We start from the raw sequence: 21,332 nt of genomic DNA, 5'->3' as shown, positions 1-21,332 counted from the left end.
CTAGGGCTTTGCATGGATTCTTTCCTCTGTTGCTTTTGTTTTTCTAATGCTCACATATCTCTGAGTTAGATATGGTTTCCACTTTAGAGATGTGAGTTTAGGTAACTTTCCCAATAGCCCAGCCAGTACATGTAAAATCAGGATTTACATGAAGTTACACGGCCTGCAGAATCTAGGTATTTAACCACAGGGCAGTTCTGTCCACAGGGACATCTCTGTAGTTCTGTTCAATCCAAGCCGTGAGCTCACTTTATTAATAATGACAATGATGGAAGCATCAATTGCCATAATTCATATGGCCTGTGCTAACAGTTCTACAAACATTATTTCATTTAATTCTATAAACTGAAATAGGAGCTACTGTTATACCCATTAAACATAAGAGGAAACTGAGTCTTAGAAAGAGCAAATAATTTCCTCACATTCAAACAGCAAAGAAGCAGAAGAGTCCAGACCCAAACTCAGGTCTTTCTCTAAAGTGTTTTCAGTTAACCAGAAGGACACACTGGCTCCTTGAACTTCCGGCACTGGCATGCTTCCACTCATGCCTGCCATGCACGCAGCCCTTCACACTTTGTCCGCATCATTCTGCTGCCTGCCTACAGCTGACTGGGTCCAGGGCCAACACGTGACTCAAAGCAGTCTTGTATGGGCTGGCCAGCAGCCCATGGGTGGTCTTATGGATATAGCACTGTGCAATGGAAATACCCAAGCCTGGACAAAAGTAGATCCATCCTTTCAAACAGCCCACAAGGAGGGAGAACGCAGTCTGAGCCTTGAGCAGAAGCCATGGGCAGATGATTCCATGAGGAACCAGAAGCCATGTGCAATAGAGCAGGGAACAGATAAGTCAGCTGTTGTGAGTAGGAAGAAGCTGGCAGAAAGAGGAGCCAAACCCAGGCTTGCTACCCTCAAAACTGTTCCATGTGAGGCCTCACAGAGCCTGCTGGCTCAAGTCCCCAGTTTCCTACTTCTCTTCATGTGGCAGAACAAATCCTGGTGTCAGGAGGCAGCCGAGAATAAGCCTATACACACTACATGTACTACTCCCTGGCCCAGGCTCAGGAATGGAAGGTGCACACAGAGTCCTACAGGCGCTGCAAGCCTGCCAGGGTCACCTTCCCACTCAGCCACTCTTCTGAGCTGCGGCCGTGGGCTGGGTGGTTGACCTCTGTGAATCTCAACTGCCCCATCTGTAAAAGGAGCCACGTGTGAAGACTAAATGAGCTGCAGTACATGAAGCAGGGGCCCAGTGACTGGGCACACAGATGTCCTCAGTACATGTCAGCTGTTGTTGTTATGGTTATTCTTAAATGCCCATGGCCTCGAAGTTCTGGGGCAGGAGGATATGAGGCTGATAATACTCCCATGTGACAACACAGCGTGGACCATGCCCACAGGCAGTATCATGTGAACAAAAGAGGGGAGAGGAGGCGGACATGCCCTATCTGGTGAGATTCACCAAGGGAGAGAAAAGGCCACTCCAAATCCCAATCCCCTGTCATTCATGGGATGTAGTTGATTCTACTGGTTAGAACTAAAGATAAAAGCATTGGCTGGGAGACACAGACATCCCTCCTCTTGAGCCGCTGGGATACCCATTCTCCCACAGAGCATTTCAGTGCCTCCTTTACAACACACAAAATGCTCCATGGGCCAAAAGGTTCGAATGAATCAGCATATTCCAGCTCAGTGACAGGACACGGTTCACCCCAAGTGCCCGGAAACATTTTCTGCATAATTTGGGATTCCAGTTAGGGATGCAGCAGGCTCCTGGGATCGGGATCCTGCAGCCAGCTGGATGTCAGGATTAGGTGTTCTTTGCTGATTAATGAAACCATGAAGAGGTAAGCTGGGCATAGTGGCTCATGTCTGTAATCCCAGCACTTTGGGAGGCTGAGGCAGGTGAGTCACCAGAGGTCAGGAGTTCGAGACTAGCCTGGCCAATGTGGTGAAACCCTGTCTCTATTAAAAATACAAAAATTAGCCAGGCATAGTGGCGTGCACCTGTAATGCCAGCTACTGAGGGGGCTGAAGCAGGAGAATCACCGGAATCTGGGAGGTGGAGGTTGCAGTGAGCTGAGATCGTGCCATTGCACTCCAGCCTGGGCGACAGAGTGAGACTCTGTCTCAAAAGAAAAAGAAGAAGAAGAAAAAAAACATTAAGAGGGTTCTTTCTTTCTGGATTACATGGATTGGAGGAGGTGGGGACCCCAAAAATGAATAATCACTACAAATTAAGGTAGGTAGGATGAAGGGAAAATGGGTGTCAGTGATTCATCAGCACACTGATGGAACCACCATATGAAAAGGTAGACAAGATCCAGCCCAGATTTGCTGCTTCAGTGAAGTAGTTTGGCTATACCCAAACCATAGAAATAGAAATATAAAATAAAAATAACTAACATTTATGAAGCGCTTGCTATGTGTCAAACACTGTTCTAACTACTTTCTACATATTACTTCATTTTAGTTCCCACAAATATCCTTGTGGTAGGTATCATTATTAGCCACATTTTACAGTGAGGAAAACAGAGTCTAGAGTGGTGAAGGATCTTGCTCAGATGGAATTTGAATCCAGGCAGCCATAAGTCTTAACTGCCCTGTTCTGCCTCTGGTCTCTGTCTGGGCTCCAAATTCATGACAGCAACTGCAGCTTGCATTTCCATGGGAATATTTATTGTTTCCCCAGCTAGACCGTAAGCCCTCTGCCTTCTGGGACCACAGCTTAAATTGGCCTGTCCATTGCCTACAACCCTGGATGCCCATGAAATTCAATAAATATTTGGTGGTTGGCTGCATTTAGGGTAACTTTAGGGGTGTGCATAAATCCTAAGCCTCCTCAAAATGTTGGATTTCTAGAGTGAGGTGCAGATGGAAGAGAGGTAAAAGAGGTTTCTAGGCATAATCTTGTTCATTTACAACATTATAAAGAACTTGATCATTTAAAAATTAACAACATCATGTAAATCAGATCTTACTCAGTGTTGCAGCTTACCAAAAAGAAAAACGCTCTAACAGGAAGTATTTCTTGCAGGAGATGTGTCACTATGTCTGCATACACAAACAGTACACAGCTGGGGAGACATTAAAATCTAGAAAACTCCACTCCCTTTTCCAACAAACAGATAAGTAAATAATAGACGACTAATGCATACATAATACAGAAATCATAAGTGATAATAGAAAAATTATAAAAACAAGCCAACTATCATAACATACAGATCATGGAAGGAAGGAAGAAAAGTTAGTTGGAATGTCCAGACATACTGACAAGTGAAGTTGGCCCTGACCACATGAATAAGTTGCACCTTTTTGGAGAAAAGAAAATGGTATTCTGGGGAACACTGGCCTGGCATAAGTCATGGTACCTGTTCTGTTTATCTAAATTGGGTTGAAATTGTTCACTAGTGGCATGACCTTGGAGAGTCATTTCACCTCTCTGGGCAAAATGCACTTAATAATATGGAGATTACTTTGGGAGGCCGAGGCAGGCAGATCACCTGAGGTCGGGAGTTCAAGACCAGCCTGACCAACATGGAGAAACCCCTTCTCTACTAAAAATACAAAATTAGCTGAGCATAGTGGTGCATGCCTGTAATCCCAGCTACTTGGGAGGCTGAGGCAGGAGAATCACTTGAACCCAGGAGGCGGAGGTTGCAGTGAGCTGAGAGCATGCCATTACACTCCAGCCTCGGCAACAAGATAGAAACTCTGTCTTAAAAATAAATAAATAAATAAATAAATAAAACAATAATAATAATAATAATAATACAGAGATTAAGAGCATTGGTTTCAATGAAATGGCTTCTGTTTCTTTTCAGCAATGCAACAGGAAGTATGTTACTTATCTATTCTGTACCTCAGCTTCCTCTTATATAATACGTGGATTATAGTTGTTCTACATTATGAAGTTGTTGGGAGGATTAAATGAACTAATTTCATGTAAAGCCTTTGCAACAGTGATGGATCTCGGTACTTAATAAATGTTATCTGTTATAATATACAAAATGCAAAAATAGTGAGAACATTTCATGTGTTCTATAAACATAAGAGATCATTTTGGCCAGAAGATGCAGGAAATCTTCGAACTAAGCTATGTGCCTGCAAGCAGAAAAAAGTAATCTTTTCTGGTTGACATTAACACATGCTTCTTTAGTCTAAGGCTAGGTTTGTTGTCATCACCTAGTGATGGCAACGCTATTATTATTGAGATTTTCCTTGATCCTGGCACTGTGCTAAGGAGTAACTCATTCTATCCTTGTACACACAAAGCAGTTTTCATGAAATAGAAACTACCATTGTCCCCATTTTACAGACTAGGAAACTAACACTCCAAGAGGTTAAATGACTTCCCAAGAAAGAGAAAGTGGCAGAATTAAAGAGTCTGAAGCCCAGGCTGTATTCTAGAGTCTAACTTTTTTCTTTAATGTACAAAACATAAGTACTTGGCTGACCCTTAAGAGATACAAATCTATGATTTCTATTTAGGAGAGATTTCCAATGTATTAGGTCTGTTAGGAAATTACATTCTACTTTTCTAGGTATAAAGAAATAAGGATTATTTTTGGGGGGCCTCTCCCAAAAATGACTAAAGTTTGAATGAAGCTGGGATTTCAGGAGGAAATATTCCTTCAAAGCACTCCCACGGGACCCAGCACATGTTTCTTCCAGAAGGACCGTGTGGACAGCTCAGAAGGGGAAGTTGCCTGGCCAGGGCTCCAACCCCAAGACCCTGGATCAAGGCTGGACATCTGTGCATTCACTTGCCCATTATTTAGTCCTCTTTCTGGTAACAACTTCTAGATTTTCCTTTGAAGGACTACTCTCTCTGCTTCTTTCCTTATTCCCTGACTTTGTGGTTTTGGTAGAACTGACCACACCACCCACCCCCAGTTCCAAAGGCGGGTCATGAAATCCAAGCCTGACTTAATAGCACATTTCATTTGGCTGGCCGCAGAGGTCTATGGATGGGCATGTAGCTCAGGCCAGACCTTTGAAGAGTGGCCTCAGGATTTTTTCTGTACCTATAGGAAAAGAAGCCTTTTCATTCTATTGTGGTTGAAAATACAACAAGGAATATATCTGCAACTTCTAGAGCCCATTTTCCCCACTAAGAGAGCATCTGCCTGAGAATCAAGTAAATAGAAAAAGCAGAGAGAGACACACACACAGATTCCCTACATTGCTATCTGAGCACCTAGATACATCCATGCCTGAAGCCACACGTCAGGGCTCTTTCAGTTATCTGTACCAATACATTCTCTTTTTGCTTGGGCAAGTTTGAGTTAGTGTTTGCTCTTTCCCTTCCACTTCAGAGAATTCTGATTTCGTCTTTTTAACTTCTCCCCTTATTCTGCCCTCTAGAGATATTTCTATCTTTGCCAGACAATGCTTAGTTTTTTGATATAAAACAAGAACAATAGGTAGAGGGAGATAAAACTAGACACCAGTATAAGATGAAGGGCTTTCCATGAAAGAATCTAAAACAAATAAAATAAGCCAAAGGAAAGCAGGGAGAAAGAAAAGAGAAGAACCAGAAAGATGCTGTTTTAAAGGAATTGATAGGCAGGATTTGAGAATCAGGTTCTGAGAGAGGCTTGGGGAAATCCAAGGAATATTAGAAATAAACCCAAGGGAATATTAGAAAAGATTAATGAATGTTATAATTTGGATTTTACTTTGGTGAAATGATATAAGAAACCTAGCAGCAGAGACTGAAATTGTTTAGAATTACTTTTATCTCTTGTTGTGTTGGGCCATAGGACATCTAAGCTATACTTGGGTTACACTGATAGTCTAGGAGATGTTAACGGGTATTATAGATACACACATAGACACACCAAATGCACATCCTATGTGCAAATGGATGGGCAAATGGAATGCTGTACCCTAAATCCTCCTCTTAGAAAAAAATCACATTAGCATATTAAAAGCTTGAAGAAGTCCTGCAGCATGGAAATCTGTTCAAATCCGTTTAATTTAATGCTTCCTAAACTTATTTTACCATGTCACAGAATATATTTTATTATTTTTTAAAAATTAAAATAATATATTTTTAAAATGCTTTTCTAAGATCTCCTGTCCCAAGAGTGAACGAAAGGCTTCAGAGACGAAGTATGATATTCTAACTGGGATCTGAAAAATGGAGAAGTTGGAGATGATTTTTTGAGTAGCTTCAAGATTGGTGAGGAGTCCTTCCCTGGGTTTAAAGATAGAAAGAAAGCATGCCTTAACACTTTAATTTCTTTTCAGCAAGGAGAAATTGTCCCTAATTTAACTCGAAATAAGTGATCTTTGAAGTGAGGGCTGGGTAAGGTAGCTTTACGGAAGCAGGTAGCAGCTCACCTGTTTTGAACCATGCTCATGGCCATCCAGTCTCCAGGGTACACGTTCTTTCCAATGAGGTCCTTGAACATGATGAAGGTCTCCATCAAGAAGTCCTGAAACAATGAAGCACAGCACACATGTCATCCTGTTTTACAGGAACTCAGAGCTTGTTGGCTCTTTAAATTTTTTTGCTATTATATTTTGGAGGGAGGAAAAGGAAGAGACACAGCCTTTCATTAACTAAATTAAATGGAAGCTTAAAGATTGAATGCTGGAATGCTGTTTCCCAAATGTCAGTGGAACATGAATATGGGATGTGAAAATGCTCTCAAAATAAAGCACTATTAATTCCATCTTTGGGAATAACGAAGTAAATGTACTCATTGATGTGGCAATTTTATAATCATTTTCCCAAATATGTATTTGAGAAGGAAATAATCTCACTGTATGAAAGCATCTCAGGTCATTGAGCAAATAAACTCTTATTAAAATGAACGTCTAATTAGCAGTGCTGTAAATACAGCTAATTCATATGTCACACACACACACACACACACACACACACGAGCAGATTAGCTGAGACACAATGACAGGAACTCTTCCTCTCCTTTGAAGAGGTTCTTAGTGGACTTCAGCACCCTTCACTAGATTTTGCAGTGAGCCATACTTTTTCTCCATCTTTGGAAAACACAAATTAAAGCAAAATCCGGAGGCCAGGCACGGTGGCTCACACCTGTAATCCCAGCACTTTGGGAGGCTGAGAAGGGTGGATCATGAGGTCAAGAGATTGAGACCATCCTGGCCAACATGGTCTCTACTAAAAATACAAAAATTATCTGGGCGTGGTGGCACACACTGTAATCCCAGCTACTCGGGAGGCCGTGGCAGAATAACTTGAACCCAGGAGGCAGAGGTTGCAGTGAGCCAAGATCGCGCCACTGCTCTCCAGCCTGGTGACAGAGCGAGATTCTGTCTCAAAAAAATAAAAAATAAATAAAGACAAATCTGGATAGCTAAGACCAGAACCACTGGCACTGAGACCCTTTTGAGCTGGAGGTAGTGAAGACATACCACCAGTGTGCTTTAGGCAAAATTTAAAATCTAGAGGAAATCCGTTCAGAGTTGTTTCCTTAAGTTGGTGGTTTTCAAATTATTTTAACAGCAGAATTCTTTGTTCAAAGAAAGCCTTACCTGGAGCCCAATATATAAAATATATAAAGGTAGAACAGCTCTGGTGGAATTGTGTGTGTGTGCACGCGTGTGTGCATGTTTATGGTAAAGCATAGTGAGGATAGGAGGAACATAATTTGAAAATCACTGCTTTTAGCTAAGTTGCAAAATTCTGGAAATAAAATTTGTTCCTTTCCAGCAATCTTTGTTGCTAGGGAAAACTACCTCAATACTTTAAGTCCTAGTTTCCACATCAGCAGAATGGGAATAATATCTACTTCAAAGGGTGACTGTGACGGTTAAGTGCATACTGCCAATCGGATGCTTAGTACAGAGCCTGGTCTCCTACAAATTCTCATTACATGTTGATGATGATGGTGAGTATTGTTATATTATTCATACTTGATGTCACCTGCGGAAGTGTGGATATCATCACAGGCACATCCCCTTCCTATGGAAATGAAGAAGGCTCCTGGCTCATAGATGGGAAGAGTGGCTTCTTAATGAGGAGATAGTGTGGTATAAGGGTTACAGTCAATGTCCAGACCATACCTCCACCACATACTAGCTACGGGACCTTGAGCAAGCAGATTGTAGAGTTGTGAAATGTGACTCCTAATTTCCATGTCATACTTTTGTGAGGGTTATGTAAGAAAATGTGAATGTTCAATCATTAAGAATTCCATTTCTTACCTTCTTCCCCCAGAAACCTTTCCTTCCACACAGGATCAAAAATTAGGAGTCCAGTTTTTCTATTTCCATGTCTTAAGACATAGGGAAATTGGAGGTTGAGGGAAAAGTTCCATTTCTTGCCAATCTTACTCCAAGGGAGAGAACATCTCACTACTGAATGGATGAAGGGGTAGGGCATTAGTTTTCTAATGATTCCTTTTTTTATGGGCCTCTCTCTGAGGTTGATCCAATTTTGGTGCCCCTGGTCTCTCCAGGGAGAGTTGAGAGTGACCTTCAGCAGTGGGACTCCTGAACCTGGTAGCAACAAGACAGAGAGAAAGGAGGCCACACTGAGGGCAAAGTGTGCTCTGCTCCACCCTTGGGGCAGGAACAGCCTGGGCTGGGCTCTATGTTAATGAAGTCATCAGCTGCAGAGATACAAGCCACAGGCCACAGGCAGATGCTCTTGCAGCAAATGCATCCTGAGAGGCTAGAAGAAGGTGGCCCAGAGACCAACTTCCTCTAGGCATTTGTGATCTTAATAAGAGCTATATTTTACTGAGCACTTACTACGTGAGAGCTATTGTGTTCTCGTGCAACCCCTTCTTAGCCCTATGACATAAATGACATTATCTCCACTTTACAAATGGGGAAACTGAGGCATAAAAGGATTCACCTGACCATGGTCACACAGCTAGCATGTGACAAATCCTAGATGCAAACCTAAGACTGTATGACTCTAACAGTCATGCTCTTAAACCCCAAAATGTCTGTGATTCATCAACAAATATTGGTTAAGTCATATCTAGATTATGTGATAGACAGGCAGGTCTCTCTGACAGGGACAGAAGCCATGTTCCAGAGATGGAAGAGTTCTTCCTCACCCCCAGCATCCTGCAGACTCACCACAAGTTCAGAGCTGGTCTGGAAGGTCTCAATGTAGAAGGAGTAGTGCTGGTCACCCATCTGGTTTAAGATGGCTGTCATACATGCCACAAAGTGACTCTGCAAGAAATGAAGAAAAATACTATAAATAGTTGAGAGAGGACCATGGAAAACTTCTCTGTGAGAAAATGTCTCCTTATGGCTCATTCATCAAAAAAGTATTTACCGAGTACTATTATGTGCCTGGGACTGTAATAGCAGTGCCAAACATAAACATAACACCTGATCCATTACCTCTCCTGCTGTTCGCACATTGGGGAAAGAGCACTGTACTTGTGTCAGGAAATCCAGCCTATTTCAAAATCATGGAGACAGTTTCATTTTATGACAAATAATTTTACATGTGTAAGTCCCAATCATCTCATCTGTCAAATGGGACAATAATTCATCTGAATCTACCTCTAGAGCAGTATCAAAAGAATCAGGTGGCTCCTTTAGCACCTTGAAATGCACTAAAGTTCTCTGCAGTGGGATCTGTAGTTGGATCACCAGGAATCAGCCAGTGGCAACCCAGCACCTCCTGGGACCTGCCACTTGGTAAGAGCTGAGAGGGATGAAAGAAGTGAGAAGAGATGGCCCTTGCTCTTTGTGAGTTCATGATCTAGTTGGGAAAGCGAGATTAATCATGAGAGAAAAAGAGTAAGACCCTCAATTGGCAAAGCCAACTAAGTACCAGAAAGATTCAAAGAAGAGGGAAATCAAGGCAGGGACACAGAGAGGAGACCCTCTGAGCAGAGGGGGAACCACACCCTTTCATGCACCGGAAGACATCAGCATAGCCTTTTCTGCTTCCTCTTTCCCAGATTTTATCAGTCCACATCAGGGTGAGTTTTCTGTGTCTGCAAGCAGCATTCAGGGAGATCTATTCTGGAACCTGGTAAACAAAGCACTGGCCACGAATCCACCAGGGGTGAGAAGTCATTCTTGACTGTCTCTTACAAGTTTCCACTGGGGCTGCCATCTTGGCCAAATGAAGTTCCACTGTGGTCCAGCCAAGCCCGGGCTTGTGGAAGATGGCCTGGCTGGAAGTATTATGTTTGAACCAAAAAAAAAGCATTTTTACCATAAACTGCTGCCTTTTTTATATAAAAAATTCCTCTTTTGTTAATAAAATAACAAATATGAAATATATACAGGCATACCTTGAAGATATTATGGGTTTAGTTCCAGACCACCGCAATAAAGTGAGTATCACAATCAAGCCAGTCGCATGAATGTTTTGGCTTCTCAGTGCATATAAAATTTATGTTAACACTACATTGTAGTCTATTAAGTATGCAATAGCATTATGTTTAAAAAAATACAAATTTTAATTTGAGAACATAAACCTTAATTTAAAAATATTGCTAAAAAACTCTAATGATCATCTGAGCCTTCAGTAAATAGGAATCATTTTGCTGGGGGAGGGTCTGGGCTTGATGCTGATGGCTGCTGACTGATCAGGGTGGTGGTTGCTGAAGACTAGAGTGGCTGTGGCAATTTCTTAAAAAAAGACAACAGTGAACTTTGCCATAGTGAAGTTTATGGTGCGCTAAAACAATTATAATAGTAACATCAAAGGTCACCGATCACAGATCACCATAACAGGTATAATAATAATGAAAAAAGTCTGAAATATTGCTTGGATTTCCGAACTGTGATGCAGAGATACGAAGTGAGCACAGGCTGTTGGAAAAATGGTGCCAAGAGACTTGCTCAATGCAGGGTTGCCACAAACCTTCAATTTGTAAAAAACAGTTATCTGTGAAGCATAATAAAACGAGGTATGCCTGTATGTATATCTACATGTGTATATATTTCCTCCCAGGTTTACATTTTCGTTCCAGTGGTAGAGAAACAGGAAGCCTTTTGGAAAACTGTTTCTTAAGTTTACACTCCCAAAAGTAGCTCCCATGATATGGATTTTCATTTGTTTCTAGGTTCTTTTCAATTGGGAAGTTAGGGATAGCATGCTTTCCTTGTCAGCAGGAACAGCTATGTAATTAGTGAGTCCCAGAACAAAGTACAAATGCAAAGCCCTTGTTTAAAACTATTCAGAATTTTGAAACAGCCATGGAGCCCTTCTAAGCAAGGGGCCTGTCATGACTACGAAGCTTACAAACCCAGGAAGCTGGCTCTCCCTGCCAAGTGACCACCACACCCGCACACCATAAATGACTAGAAAACATGCAAATCCGGCGGAGATCACAAAGCTGGGACTCTCAGGGACAATGGCTGATGATGCTTTGTTGATGGGAACTTGTAGCCTCTACACTGGGTGGCAACTCCTTGAAGAGCCAGAGTCAAATTCTTTTTCCTGCTCAGGCCCCCAGGGGGTGGTAGTGAGTGTGTGAAATTATCCCTTTCAAACTAGACAGAACACCGCTGTCACTGCTAATTTAACCAGCTCCCACTTAAATCAAGAAATAACCATTATTCTCGTTTCTACCTCCAGCCAGGCCAAATGCAAGAAAGGAGAAACCTTAGCATTTGTGGGGTGTAGGAGTGTGTGTATGTGCATGTGTGTGTGCCTGCATATGTGTGTGTGTGTGTGTGTGTCTATACACACACAGGAGCGTGTGTTTCCTCTGCTCCATCTCTCCTCTCCCTTCCTTAAAGAATTCAGCCTGTGGCCACTAGAGGTCTTTTCTTTTCACATGGTAGCTGCCGAGCAGTTTGTTCGGCTTTTTATTTATTCCTACGTGAGCAGACCCACTACACTTCTTGCATATAAACAGTGAAAATTACAATATGAAGGACTTATTATTCCTTCTTTTGGAGTAATTTTGCTGCTGGTCAAAGCCTGGCTCATTGTGCAAGGAAGGGGGACCATCCTCTGCAGGTAATTCCACTGCTTCAAGGTAAGAGATGTGGGTAGGTTTTATTTTTTATGATCGATGATCCTCTAAGAGAAAATGCGATCGTCTCTTGGACAATAGTTTACTTTCAAAGCTTTGGCTTAAATCAACAGTGAGACTGGGAGCTTGTATGTGTGTGTGTGGTGGTATGTAGTGGAAAATCCACCATTGTCAGAACTGCAGGCTGCCCCAAATGCATGGATATGGAATGCTTGTTATTTCAAATGGCTTGATTTGAATTTGAAGGGGGAAAAAAAGCAAAGAAAAACAAACCTTGGATCTCAAGTTGCCTGGAATTGCCTTGAAAAGGATGAATTGTCTTAAGCCTTGTTTAGAGAAACTTCCATTCTTCATTTTAAAAGATAAAAAGGGAGGGGGATTCTAGTCCCCATCTAGAGAGAGTGGCTGTTTTATGAAAAAAACCATTATCTTTTCATTAGGAGTTGGTCGGTGTGTTGTAGTTCACTGGTCAATCAAAATTACTTTTACCAGCTTGTTAATTTCTTAGTTCTCACTACCACGTAGAAAAACCCGGTTGCGTGCCTTTTGGTACGATTTGTAGTGCAATGTGACTGAAGTTTGGACAAGTTACCTGCATTTGGCTGTTAATGAAAAATGACAGTGTTTTACTTCTGACTAGAAGCATCTTTTTTTTCTGCTATGGTGTCTAGCCCCCTTTGGTATCAGATCTGTGGGAAATCACACCGATGTGAATGATTGATAACCTGAAATGGAGTGAGAAACGAGCAGCAGCTTCATATTCAGAAAAGTCTCCTTTCTGTCATTTGGATTTTAAAAACCACCTCTTTTGTCATACAGCGATAGAATCATGGAATAACATTTTGCTTCTCTGATGTGTGTCTCTTTTTCAGTAGTTTCCTTAAAAATGGCATTTGTGTCCTGCCCCTCTGTACAAGTTTGAGACCTTACTTCCATATCCACCATGTCTTAAATTTTTAGGGGACATAGGAATAGGGGTGGGGGAATGTTGAGCAGACTGCATTTGCCCTAGCAACTTAGACAGCCCTAACACTGACGTTGTTCAAACTTTACAGTGTAGGAGCTCGAACTCCCAGCCCTGTCAGAAACCTGGAAAAGCCTGAATACTGCATGGGGAACAGAGGGGTGGAGGGATCCCTTGCAGTCTCCAGGCTAGCAAGAATCCCCCTCTTTTCATCCCTGGCAGAAATTCTGTAATCGACATATTTACTACCTAGGAATGAGGCAGCCACTCATCCATATCCAAGCAGCATGCCAGGATGGGAAATTGCTTCTTAAAACAGAATTCCAGGGAGACTTGCATATTAAATTCCAGTGAGAAATTGTATCCGAGACTCTGGCACAAACCAGACAGTGTCACCTCGCTCCGATTGGGATGGTTTAAAATGTGGCTAATGAATCACAGCATGAAGAGACACGGTTTGAAACTAGGTCAAACGTGTAAAAATAAGTGCAATCATCGCAGGCACTTGGCTGATGAGGGACTACTTAACACCTTGAGTGGCAGGGCTTATTTGCTGTACAGAACCCTCTTCAGTGATCCAAGACAATCAATCCTCTTAATTAATTCAGCCCATTGGGACGTAGGGAGGTCTTGCACACTTGGACGCTCCAAAGGAAAAGAGTGAGGGTCTCTTCACTGTGTGATGGTGAGAGAGAAGAAGAGAAACCCAATATTGTGTGATCAAAATTAATTAGCTGGGATACTAGGTGATTGTGATCAGGAGATTAGCGCTCCCCAAATCATTCCACTCTTTTGCATTAAAAAATTCATCATCATCATCATCATCATCATATTGACAATGCCAATAATTTTAGTGTACAACATTCAACTTAAACATATCTATTTAACAACCTCTAATGCAAACACACCTACACACACACACACACACACACACACACACAGAGCCAGGACCCCTGCAGTGCCAAGTGAACTGAGGGAAAGGCTACCAGTTTGCCCTGCCTTGGGAAACAAACAAAATAGGGGCGAGGGGCATGGGTGCTGCCTGCCCATGCAACCCCCACTCACCTAAGATTAGTAGGAGTGATGAGATCGCAGAGGGAGTGAAACAGCCAACTTCGGAAGCTTGCTACCTAAATGCCAACATTACTATGTGATACCAGCTGGTGACACGTTGCTATAGTAACTTCAAATAATGCGCACGACCAAAATAAAATAAAATATAGAAAGCACCAGCGAGAGGAGATGAAGGAAAGTTTGCCGAGGGAGGCTCAGAGACAGATGAAAAGTTCTTTCTAGGAGCTGTCCTTTGGAGACTAGGAGTGGCTGAATGCACTCACAGGTTGCTTCTCTATTCACCCCCATGTCTGCCATCTGGTTATGTAACAGATTTTATTCTTGGATGAAATTGGTGCTGTCTGTGTGGTGGGTCCAGGACTGGAAGTGGGAGGCTTTGGTGTCAGGAAACACAGGGACTCTAAAACCCATTCATTTTTGAGCTTTATCAGGCAGTTCAGAATTGTAATTGGGAGCACTCTTTGGGAAAACTAAGGTGTGCCGTCTGTCCTTGCGTTCTGGGCTCTGTGCTAGGTGCGAGGCATGGAGCAATGAGCAGGATGGATAAGGCAGTACTCTAAAGAGCTTACATCTGGTTCTGCCAGGATGCAAGCATGAGAGTGGGGGCTTAGGAGCCAGAAAGCCTGAGTTCAAATCTCAGCTGTATCTCTTACTAGTTTTGTGACCTCGAGCAGGGTCTTGTGCCTCAGTTGCCTCATCTGTAAAAGGGGATAAAAATATTCCTTACTTCACACGGTTTTGGTGAGGGTTCAATTAATTTGTGTAAAGGACTTAGAATACGGAAAGCCCTCGATAATAGCAGCTATTATTAGTATTGTCTTGTTGCTGACTCAAGTCCAGAGAAGCTATGCAGATTAGCTCATTGAAATTCCTGACCTGGACAGAGGAAATGATGACTCCGCCTACCCGTGACTATCTATGGACACATCAAGCACTCCCAATCACAGCTTGGGATGAACAGCTAAGAGCCTCTGCCTCTGAACATGCTTTTGGTTAACAACATGCCACTGTTCAGTAAGTCCAGTGTGTGCCTCTTGGAACAGAGCATGCTGGGAGGGTTCTTTTATTCAGGAACAGTTGCTGGCAGGTAGGAAAAGTGACAACAGTGTCCAAATTGTTCAGAAGCCTGAAAAATAACTGACTTCATCGAAAACTTAGTTCCCCAGTTGTTTGGCTTTAAGAAGGTGTCTGTCTTTGCGTGCAGTGACATTCTTTGGTTACCCAGGACATCCTGCTGTGCAATAGAATAAACTGAATCACCTTCTTTCCTAAGAAGCTTTTTGATCCACAAGGTTCATGTGGCCTGCTACATGTCAAAGGCATAGCATCACAGGAAAACAGAAAGATGCCACTTGGATGTTGCATATGCTGGGTGTGCCCTGACATGTTCCATCTGTACAACGTGGCAACTCCGGCAGAGTCAGCCATGTGCACCCCTGCCTGACGCTGTGGGCATTAATGACAGATCAGCTCTCAAGCACAGACAAGGGGCCAGAAGCGCAGGCTGCTTTGAATCAAGGCTCGAAGAGGGACCTGAATTCATTACACACTCTTCATTTGAAACTAACACCTTCTGATCCTGGTTGGAGCCTGTGCTTGTGGCTCTGTGATGTGAAATCACTTTAAATTTTCTTCTTTTTTTTCTTTTTGAGATCACTTGAAAACTTCTAAAGTATATGATGAGATGTTTAATCACAAGGGGAAGTGGAAGGAAAGAAAATTCCATTCATTCATTCCTTTTGCCCAGGGCCCTACGTTCATCATCTCAATAGCGACCACCAAGTGCCAGGTGCCAGAGGCACAGCAGTTACTGAATCCTGTCAGTAATCTCATGAGGTCAGCTTCATGCCCATTTTATACAGGAGGAAAGTTAGATACCTGGAGGTCAGGTAGCTTGCTTATGCAGACTTTTAGTATATGGTGACATAGGACCTAAAATTTAGGCCTTTCCGACTCTAAGCCCTGTGTTCTCTTAAAAACCCGCCATGTCTTCCACATCAGCACCCTCATGGGCAGAGATTTGTGTCCATTTATTCATTGTTCTTTGTCAGAAGCTAGAGTTGAACTTGCATGTTGCATGGGTTCAATAAATATTTGTTAGATGGGAGATTGAATTTATTATAGAATTTCCCATCTCCAAAAGAAGGTTATAGGGACCACCCCCTCCATAAAGGCTGAAAAGTTAGGGTCCTGTGTTGACTACCTTTGCCTTAGGAGAGGCCAGAAATGAAAGAAGTTTTGTTCTACCTCTGAACACATCCCATCTTAAATTATATTCTAGCAATCCAGAGTGAGATAATTCTTTCACACATTTCTTAATTCAACAAATATTTCTTGAACACCTACTATGTGCCAGGCATGGTTTTAGATGCTGGGGATACAGCTGAGGTTACCAAAGGCTTTGTTCTTAAGAAGCTCACATCCCAATTGGGAAGAGCCAGGAACAGAGGGAACACACTTTAAACAAGGAAATATATATGTAAGATCATTTTAGATAGTGATATGTGCTACTAATGAAATATTACAAAGCAATAGCATGGAGATGGAGTATCTGCCCTATTTTCAATAGGATGGATCATAGTGGCCTCTTTAAGAGTTGACATTTGAGTAGAAACCTGAATGGTGAAAATGGGTCATGCAAAAATCTGGCAGAACAGTAGATGCAAAGGTCCTGAAGTGGGATGTGCTTGGAGCATCGGAGGAGCTGAAAGAAGTTCAGTGTGGTAGAAAGGTATGACTGAGGGAAGGCTCCATATATGATGAGGTCAGAGAGACAGGCAGCAGTCTGATCCCATGGGCCCTTGGAGGCCCATGGGATCAGTGCAAGAATTGGGATTTTCTTGTAAGTACAAAGAGAAGCCATTGATTTGGACTTTGAGAAACATGCTGTGGCTGCTGTGTGCTGGAAAGCTCTCCTCTTTAGAGAAGCATTTTCCAGGTCTTTCTACACCAGCCCATCTCCAAGGCACTAGACTGGAGTTGTTCCTAGGGTCAGGAGTTTGTGAAAAGCACAAATTATGTTTTAAATGTTGACTCTTCCTCATTCCTGATGGTTGTCACTCTTCAGCAAGCATTTCTTGCTAAATGATTATTTTCTAGCAGAATCTGGCCCTCCTTCAGCAGGTGTGGGCATGGACTTTAGTTTTACATTGATTCCACTTATCTTTGAGTCCAGTGGGCTCATCTCCCTGTCATGCAGAGTTGAATGAACAGAAGCCTACTTTTGGAGGCTCCCAGTCTCTGGTTAAAGCCATTCAAGTCTGGGGGCCTACCTGAGAAGCCTGCTTGCCAGGAGAGGGGTTATCATTCAGGATACCCCAGTTTTTAATGGCACAGAACATAATTATCCTGTTTCTAACTCTCTCCATGGAAACATGTGTGTGTGTCGGGGGGAGGGGGGTCACAAATATGATTGCAAAAAGAACAGGTTCAGAAACAAGGATTTATTCTCCATGTATACAACAACGATGGGCTTCTGTGCCTCACACTGAACATCTCAGGAAGGGCTGTGCAGGAAAATACAGTATATTCCTCGGTTCACAGCTCCCTGAGAAAAATCAAAACCAGGAGCATTGCTAGGGTATGGAGCTCTGGATAAGGATCCTAAGCAGCTCCCACTCTTTCCTGCAAACATGTGCATCCAGGGTAAAATGACACCAAGGTCAACCTTCTATGGTTAAAAGTGTCCCAAAAGGATGTGAAGTCTCTGACAGGAGGTACTGTGGGCTAAACAACAGTAATAATAATCACCATTTCAAGGGCTAAATACATGTTAGATACTATGCTAAGCCTCTATTTCCCATCTGAAAGGACTTTTTATAGGGTCATAACAAGGGAAGAAAAAACCAGAAGAAAGAGAAGTTAGTATTAGTCAGATGTTTATGTGTTAGACGCTGTTAAAAAGTACACTGATGATCGTAATAGCCGACAGTTATAGGATACTTACTATGGGTCAAGCACTCACCATGTATGCTTTATCTTAGGTAATCCTCCAAACTTTCAGTAGATATTGGTAATACCATTTGTATTTTAAAGAAGAGAAAACCAAGGAACAGAGAGGGGATATAGGTTGCCTAGATCAGCTTGACTTCAGAATGCTTTCATTTAATTTAGAAAAAAAGGAGACTATAATTTTTGCAAACATGATGTGATCTTATTATCATTAAAATTAAGCCATACCTCAAAAGACAATGAAGAAAGGAAAAGTGTGTGATCGTTCACCTCACCACCTCTCCCCCTGCTGAATTAACCTTGAATATTAGGAAACATCATTGACATCTCTTGTGCCTATATAGAAGAGGAGGAATGGATGATGGACGGATGGACAGATGGATAAATTAACAGATTGAATGAATGAATGAAGGAATGGATAGATGTATGGACATGTGGATAAAGCTAGCTAGATGATATACACAGATAGACCAATTGGTAAAGTTACACAGTTACATAGACAGAACCAGCCCTCTTAATGACTATTCTCTATGGCTGAGGACACCCCTCCTATTTTCTGCATTACTTGGGATTTGAAGGCTAAGAAGGGTTCTGTATGAGGTACCAATATCGCATACTAGGAAATATATCTAGTTTCTCATAGATGTAGCTTTTCCGGCAGGCACTGGACACATCCTAAGTCCTGGGATCAATGCCAGCTCTCCTTGACATGCTCTGGAACTCTGGACAAATTGTTTTACCTCTTGGACCCTCAGTTCTCTCTTTGTAAATGGGGATAACCATGCAGGCTCTGTAGGACTGTAGTGAGGATGAAGGTAGAAGACACATGCAGAGGGTCCATTAAAAAGCCTGGCACACACTAGGTATTCAGAAAGACTTCTTGCAATGCTCAGCCTCAGTTCCATTCCTGATTCACCAGGAACAGTCTGTGATCAGCCGGAGATGTGTAGAGTTTGCTTCTGGTTCACTCGTAGAGGATGATTTAAACCCCCCTGTGGAAATGAGGGCAGCTGCATTGTGGGTGAGGATTTATAGTTTCTTCCATTTTTCTCCCTTTACAAAGCCTCTATTGTTTAAGGGAGTGGAGGGGGCAGGCAGATAAATATGTTCACAGAACATCAGGTGACCAAGCCAGAGAGCTTCCAGGAGGGAAGATTACTTTGTGGATAAAAGGATTTCTTCAGTTTACCTTGTTTTCCTTCTTGAGGAGTGAAGAGGAGTGAAGGTCTCTCACATCATGTATTAAACTTCAAGCCAAACCTATCATCCAGGCCTCTTTTAGCACTTCCTCCCTCCTCTAGTTGTTTCTGCTGCAAGAGATCTGCTAGTCACAGCACACTCAGGTACTAGGATCTGCTAACAGCTTATTGGGGAGGGGGGTGGTTGCTTGGAGGTGGCCCCTTTGCAAACTCTGCATTGCTCAATTCCGCAGTGCTTAACTGCAGCAAGGACACACTGAAGGTGTAATTCTTAGTCCACATTGGAGAACATTTTTCCCGCTTCCTAGACAATTCCTCAGTCCTCACTCCCAATCAATCAATCAGTTATCAAATATTTATTTAGCACTTATTGTGTGTAAGGAGTTATGTCAGGTATGATGATGGTCCACACAGTGAAGGTGTCAGACTTACAGGGGAGATTTTATCCACCTATCATCTATCTATCTATCTATCTATCTATCTATCTATCTATCTATCTATCTCACAGTGGCTCTTAACTGGGGCAATTTTGTCCCTCAAAGGGCATTTAATAATGCCTTGAAATATTTTTCATTTTCAAAAGTGATGGAGAGGTTGCTACTGACATCTATTGGGTAAAAACTAAGGATGCTGCTAAAATATCCTACAATACATAGGATAGCCCCCACAAAGAAAATGATCCAGCCCCAAATGTCACTAGCACTGATGTTGAGAAGCTCTGATCCATAAAGAGGAAGATACATTATGATACTAAATGATAAGTGCAAAATGCATGCTATAGGTAAGGTTTGCACTAGGCTTTTAATAAGCAGGAACAATCTATGAGGGTAGAAATATTCAGGGAAAATTTCATAGAGCATGTAGGATTTGAGAAACTACAAGATTGATAGAGATTGAGCTAAGAATGGGAAAGGACATCTTAGATCAATAATAGAAAATACATTTTATTTTATAATTTGATTAATTTAATTGATTGGTAGTGACTCTCTGGGGAGTTGTGTTGGAAATAACTCTAAGGCGAAGACCTAGCTCAGCAGGAAAGAGTGTGGCAATGAATTAGTGATGTCTGCCATGGGCAAGGGCAGGGAGTGGTAGTATATATACTGAGAAATTGCTGCTTCATATTTATATGTTGGAACAGGATGAGGAAAGTGGCAGAGGTGGAAATGAACGAGGTGCCTGGGTACAGCAGAAGTTCATGGGTAACTTCGAGAGATATTTAGAGGGGAAGAATATGGAAGGGCCTTGGATGCCTAGCTAAGGGCTTTGATCTTCAATTTGTAGGTAATAGGATGCCATGCAGGCACCTGCCTACTGTGTTGCCTTCAGGCCAGCTCTGCTGACGAGGTCTTGAGAACTAAAGAAAGCTACCCAAAGTCCTTGCTCTTCATTTCTATAAAGGGAGTACTATTTCATCTGTTAACAGCAAAAACTGGCAGAATCATCACACTCTGGCTTTTATGAAGCTGATCCCCATGATGAGAAAAATCCTATGAGGCTGAACTCAGAGATAACTGTTTGAAAAGCTGACTCCAAGGGTTCACATTAATGAGCTCCTGTAAAGCCCTTTTGGATAGAGCATTCCTTCTGATGTCTTTCGTTTAAAAAAAAAAAAAAAAGGCTCTAGGAGGAAAGGGGCAGAAGGAAGTGGAAGTCCATTCCTAGGGCTCACGTGCCAGCTGTGGCTGACCCCTGGCTAGGGCACTGCATAGCCAACCCAGCTTGTGATTCCTGTCAGGCCCCAGCTCCCCGGCAGGCTGGCTCCTTCTCTGGCAGCTTCCTTCCTGCTCTGGGAATGATACTTCATTGATTCATTGGTTTGCAATTTTCCAGATGATGTCATACTCATTTTTTTTTTTTTTTTTTTTTTTGCCTTTCTTTCCCTCTGTTCACCTCTTGCCTCTTAAATTCCCATTTGTCCCACTTCCCTGTCCTCTGGAATGGTAGCAACACCTCCCGATTACCATCCTCTGCAGTCCGCATTAGCTGCTGCTGACTCCCTCTCCCCGTCATCATTAATAAAGGTGACACTGCAGCTTGGCATGAACGCAGGTCCTCCCCCACCTGCCCCACCCTCCCCTGTCTTGGAGAGGATGGCTCCCTGACTGCAAAACCCCTGCCTTTGAAGGTTTCTTCCTGCACCCAGCTCCCATACGTATATTCTGATCCACACTCAATTAAAGAAAAATC

At 42.5% G+C, this 21,332-nt stretch overlaps 2 protein-coding genes across 3 annotated transcripts in view; one reads left to right on the top strand and one right to left on the bottom strand.

The window, feature by feature from the left end:
* The window catches only part of DOCK2 (dedicator of cytokinesis 2), a 446,463-nt gene that overhangs the window by 89,398 nt on the left and 335,733 nt on the right, over positions 1 to 21,332 (bottom strand). Inside the window, exons 28-29 of the mRNA XM_003810916.4 lie at positions 9,079 to 9,177; positions 6,349 to 6,443 (exon numbers count right to left, since the gene is read on the bottom strand). Coding sequence (XP_003810964.1) covers positions 6,349 to 6,443; positions 9,079 to 9,177 — 194 coding nt within the window. The remainder of the gene's footprint in view (positions 1 to 6,348; positions 6,444 to 9,078; positions 9,178 to 21,332) is intronic.
* INSYN2B (inhibitory synaptic factor family member 2B) overlaps positions 11,651 to 21,332 on the top strand; it is a 118,670-nt gene continuing 108,988 nt past the window's right edge. For both annotated transcript variants that reach the window (XM_003810917.7, XM_063604697.1), the window contains exon 1: positions 11,651 to 11,957. The gene's annotated coding sequence lies outside the window, so the exon portion shown is untranslated. The remainder of the gene's footprint in view (positions 11,958 to 21,332) is intronic.

This window comes from Pan paniscus, chromosome 4, assembly GCF_029289425.2.
Source record: "Pan paniscus chromosome 4, NHGRI_mPanPan1-v2.0_pri, whole genome shotgun sequence".
Lineage (NCBI taxonomy): Eukaryota > Metazoa > Chordata > Mammalia > Primates > Hominidae > Pan > Pan paniscus.
This window is presented reverse-complemented; position numbering and strand designations above follow the sequence as displayed.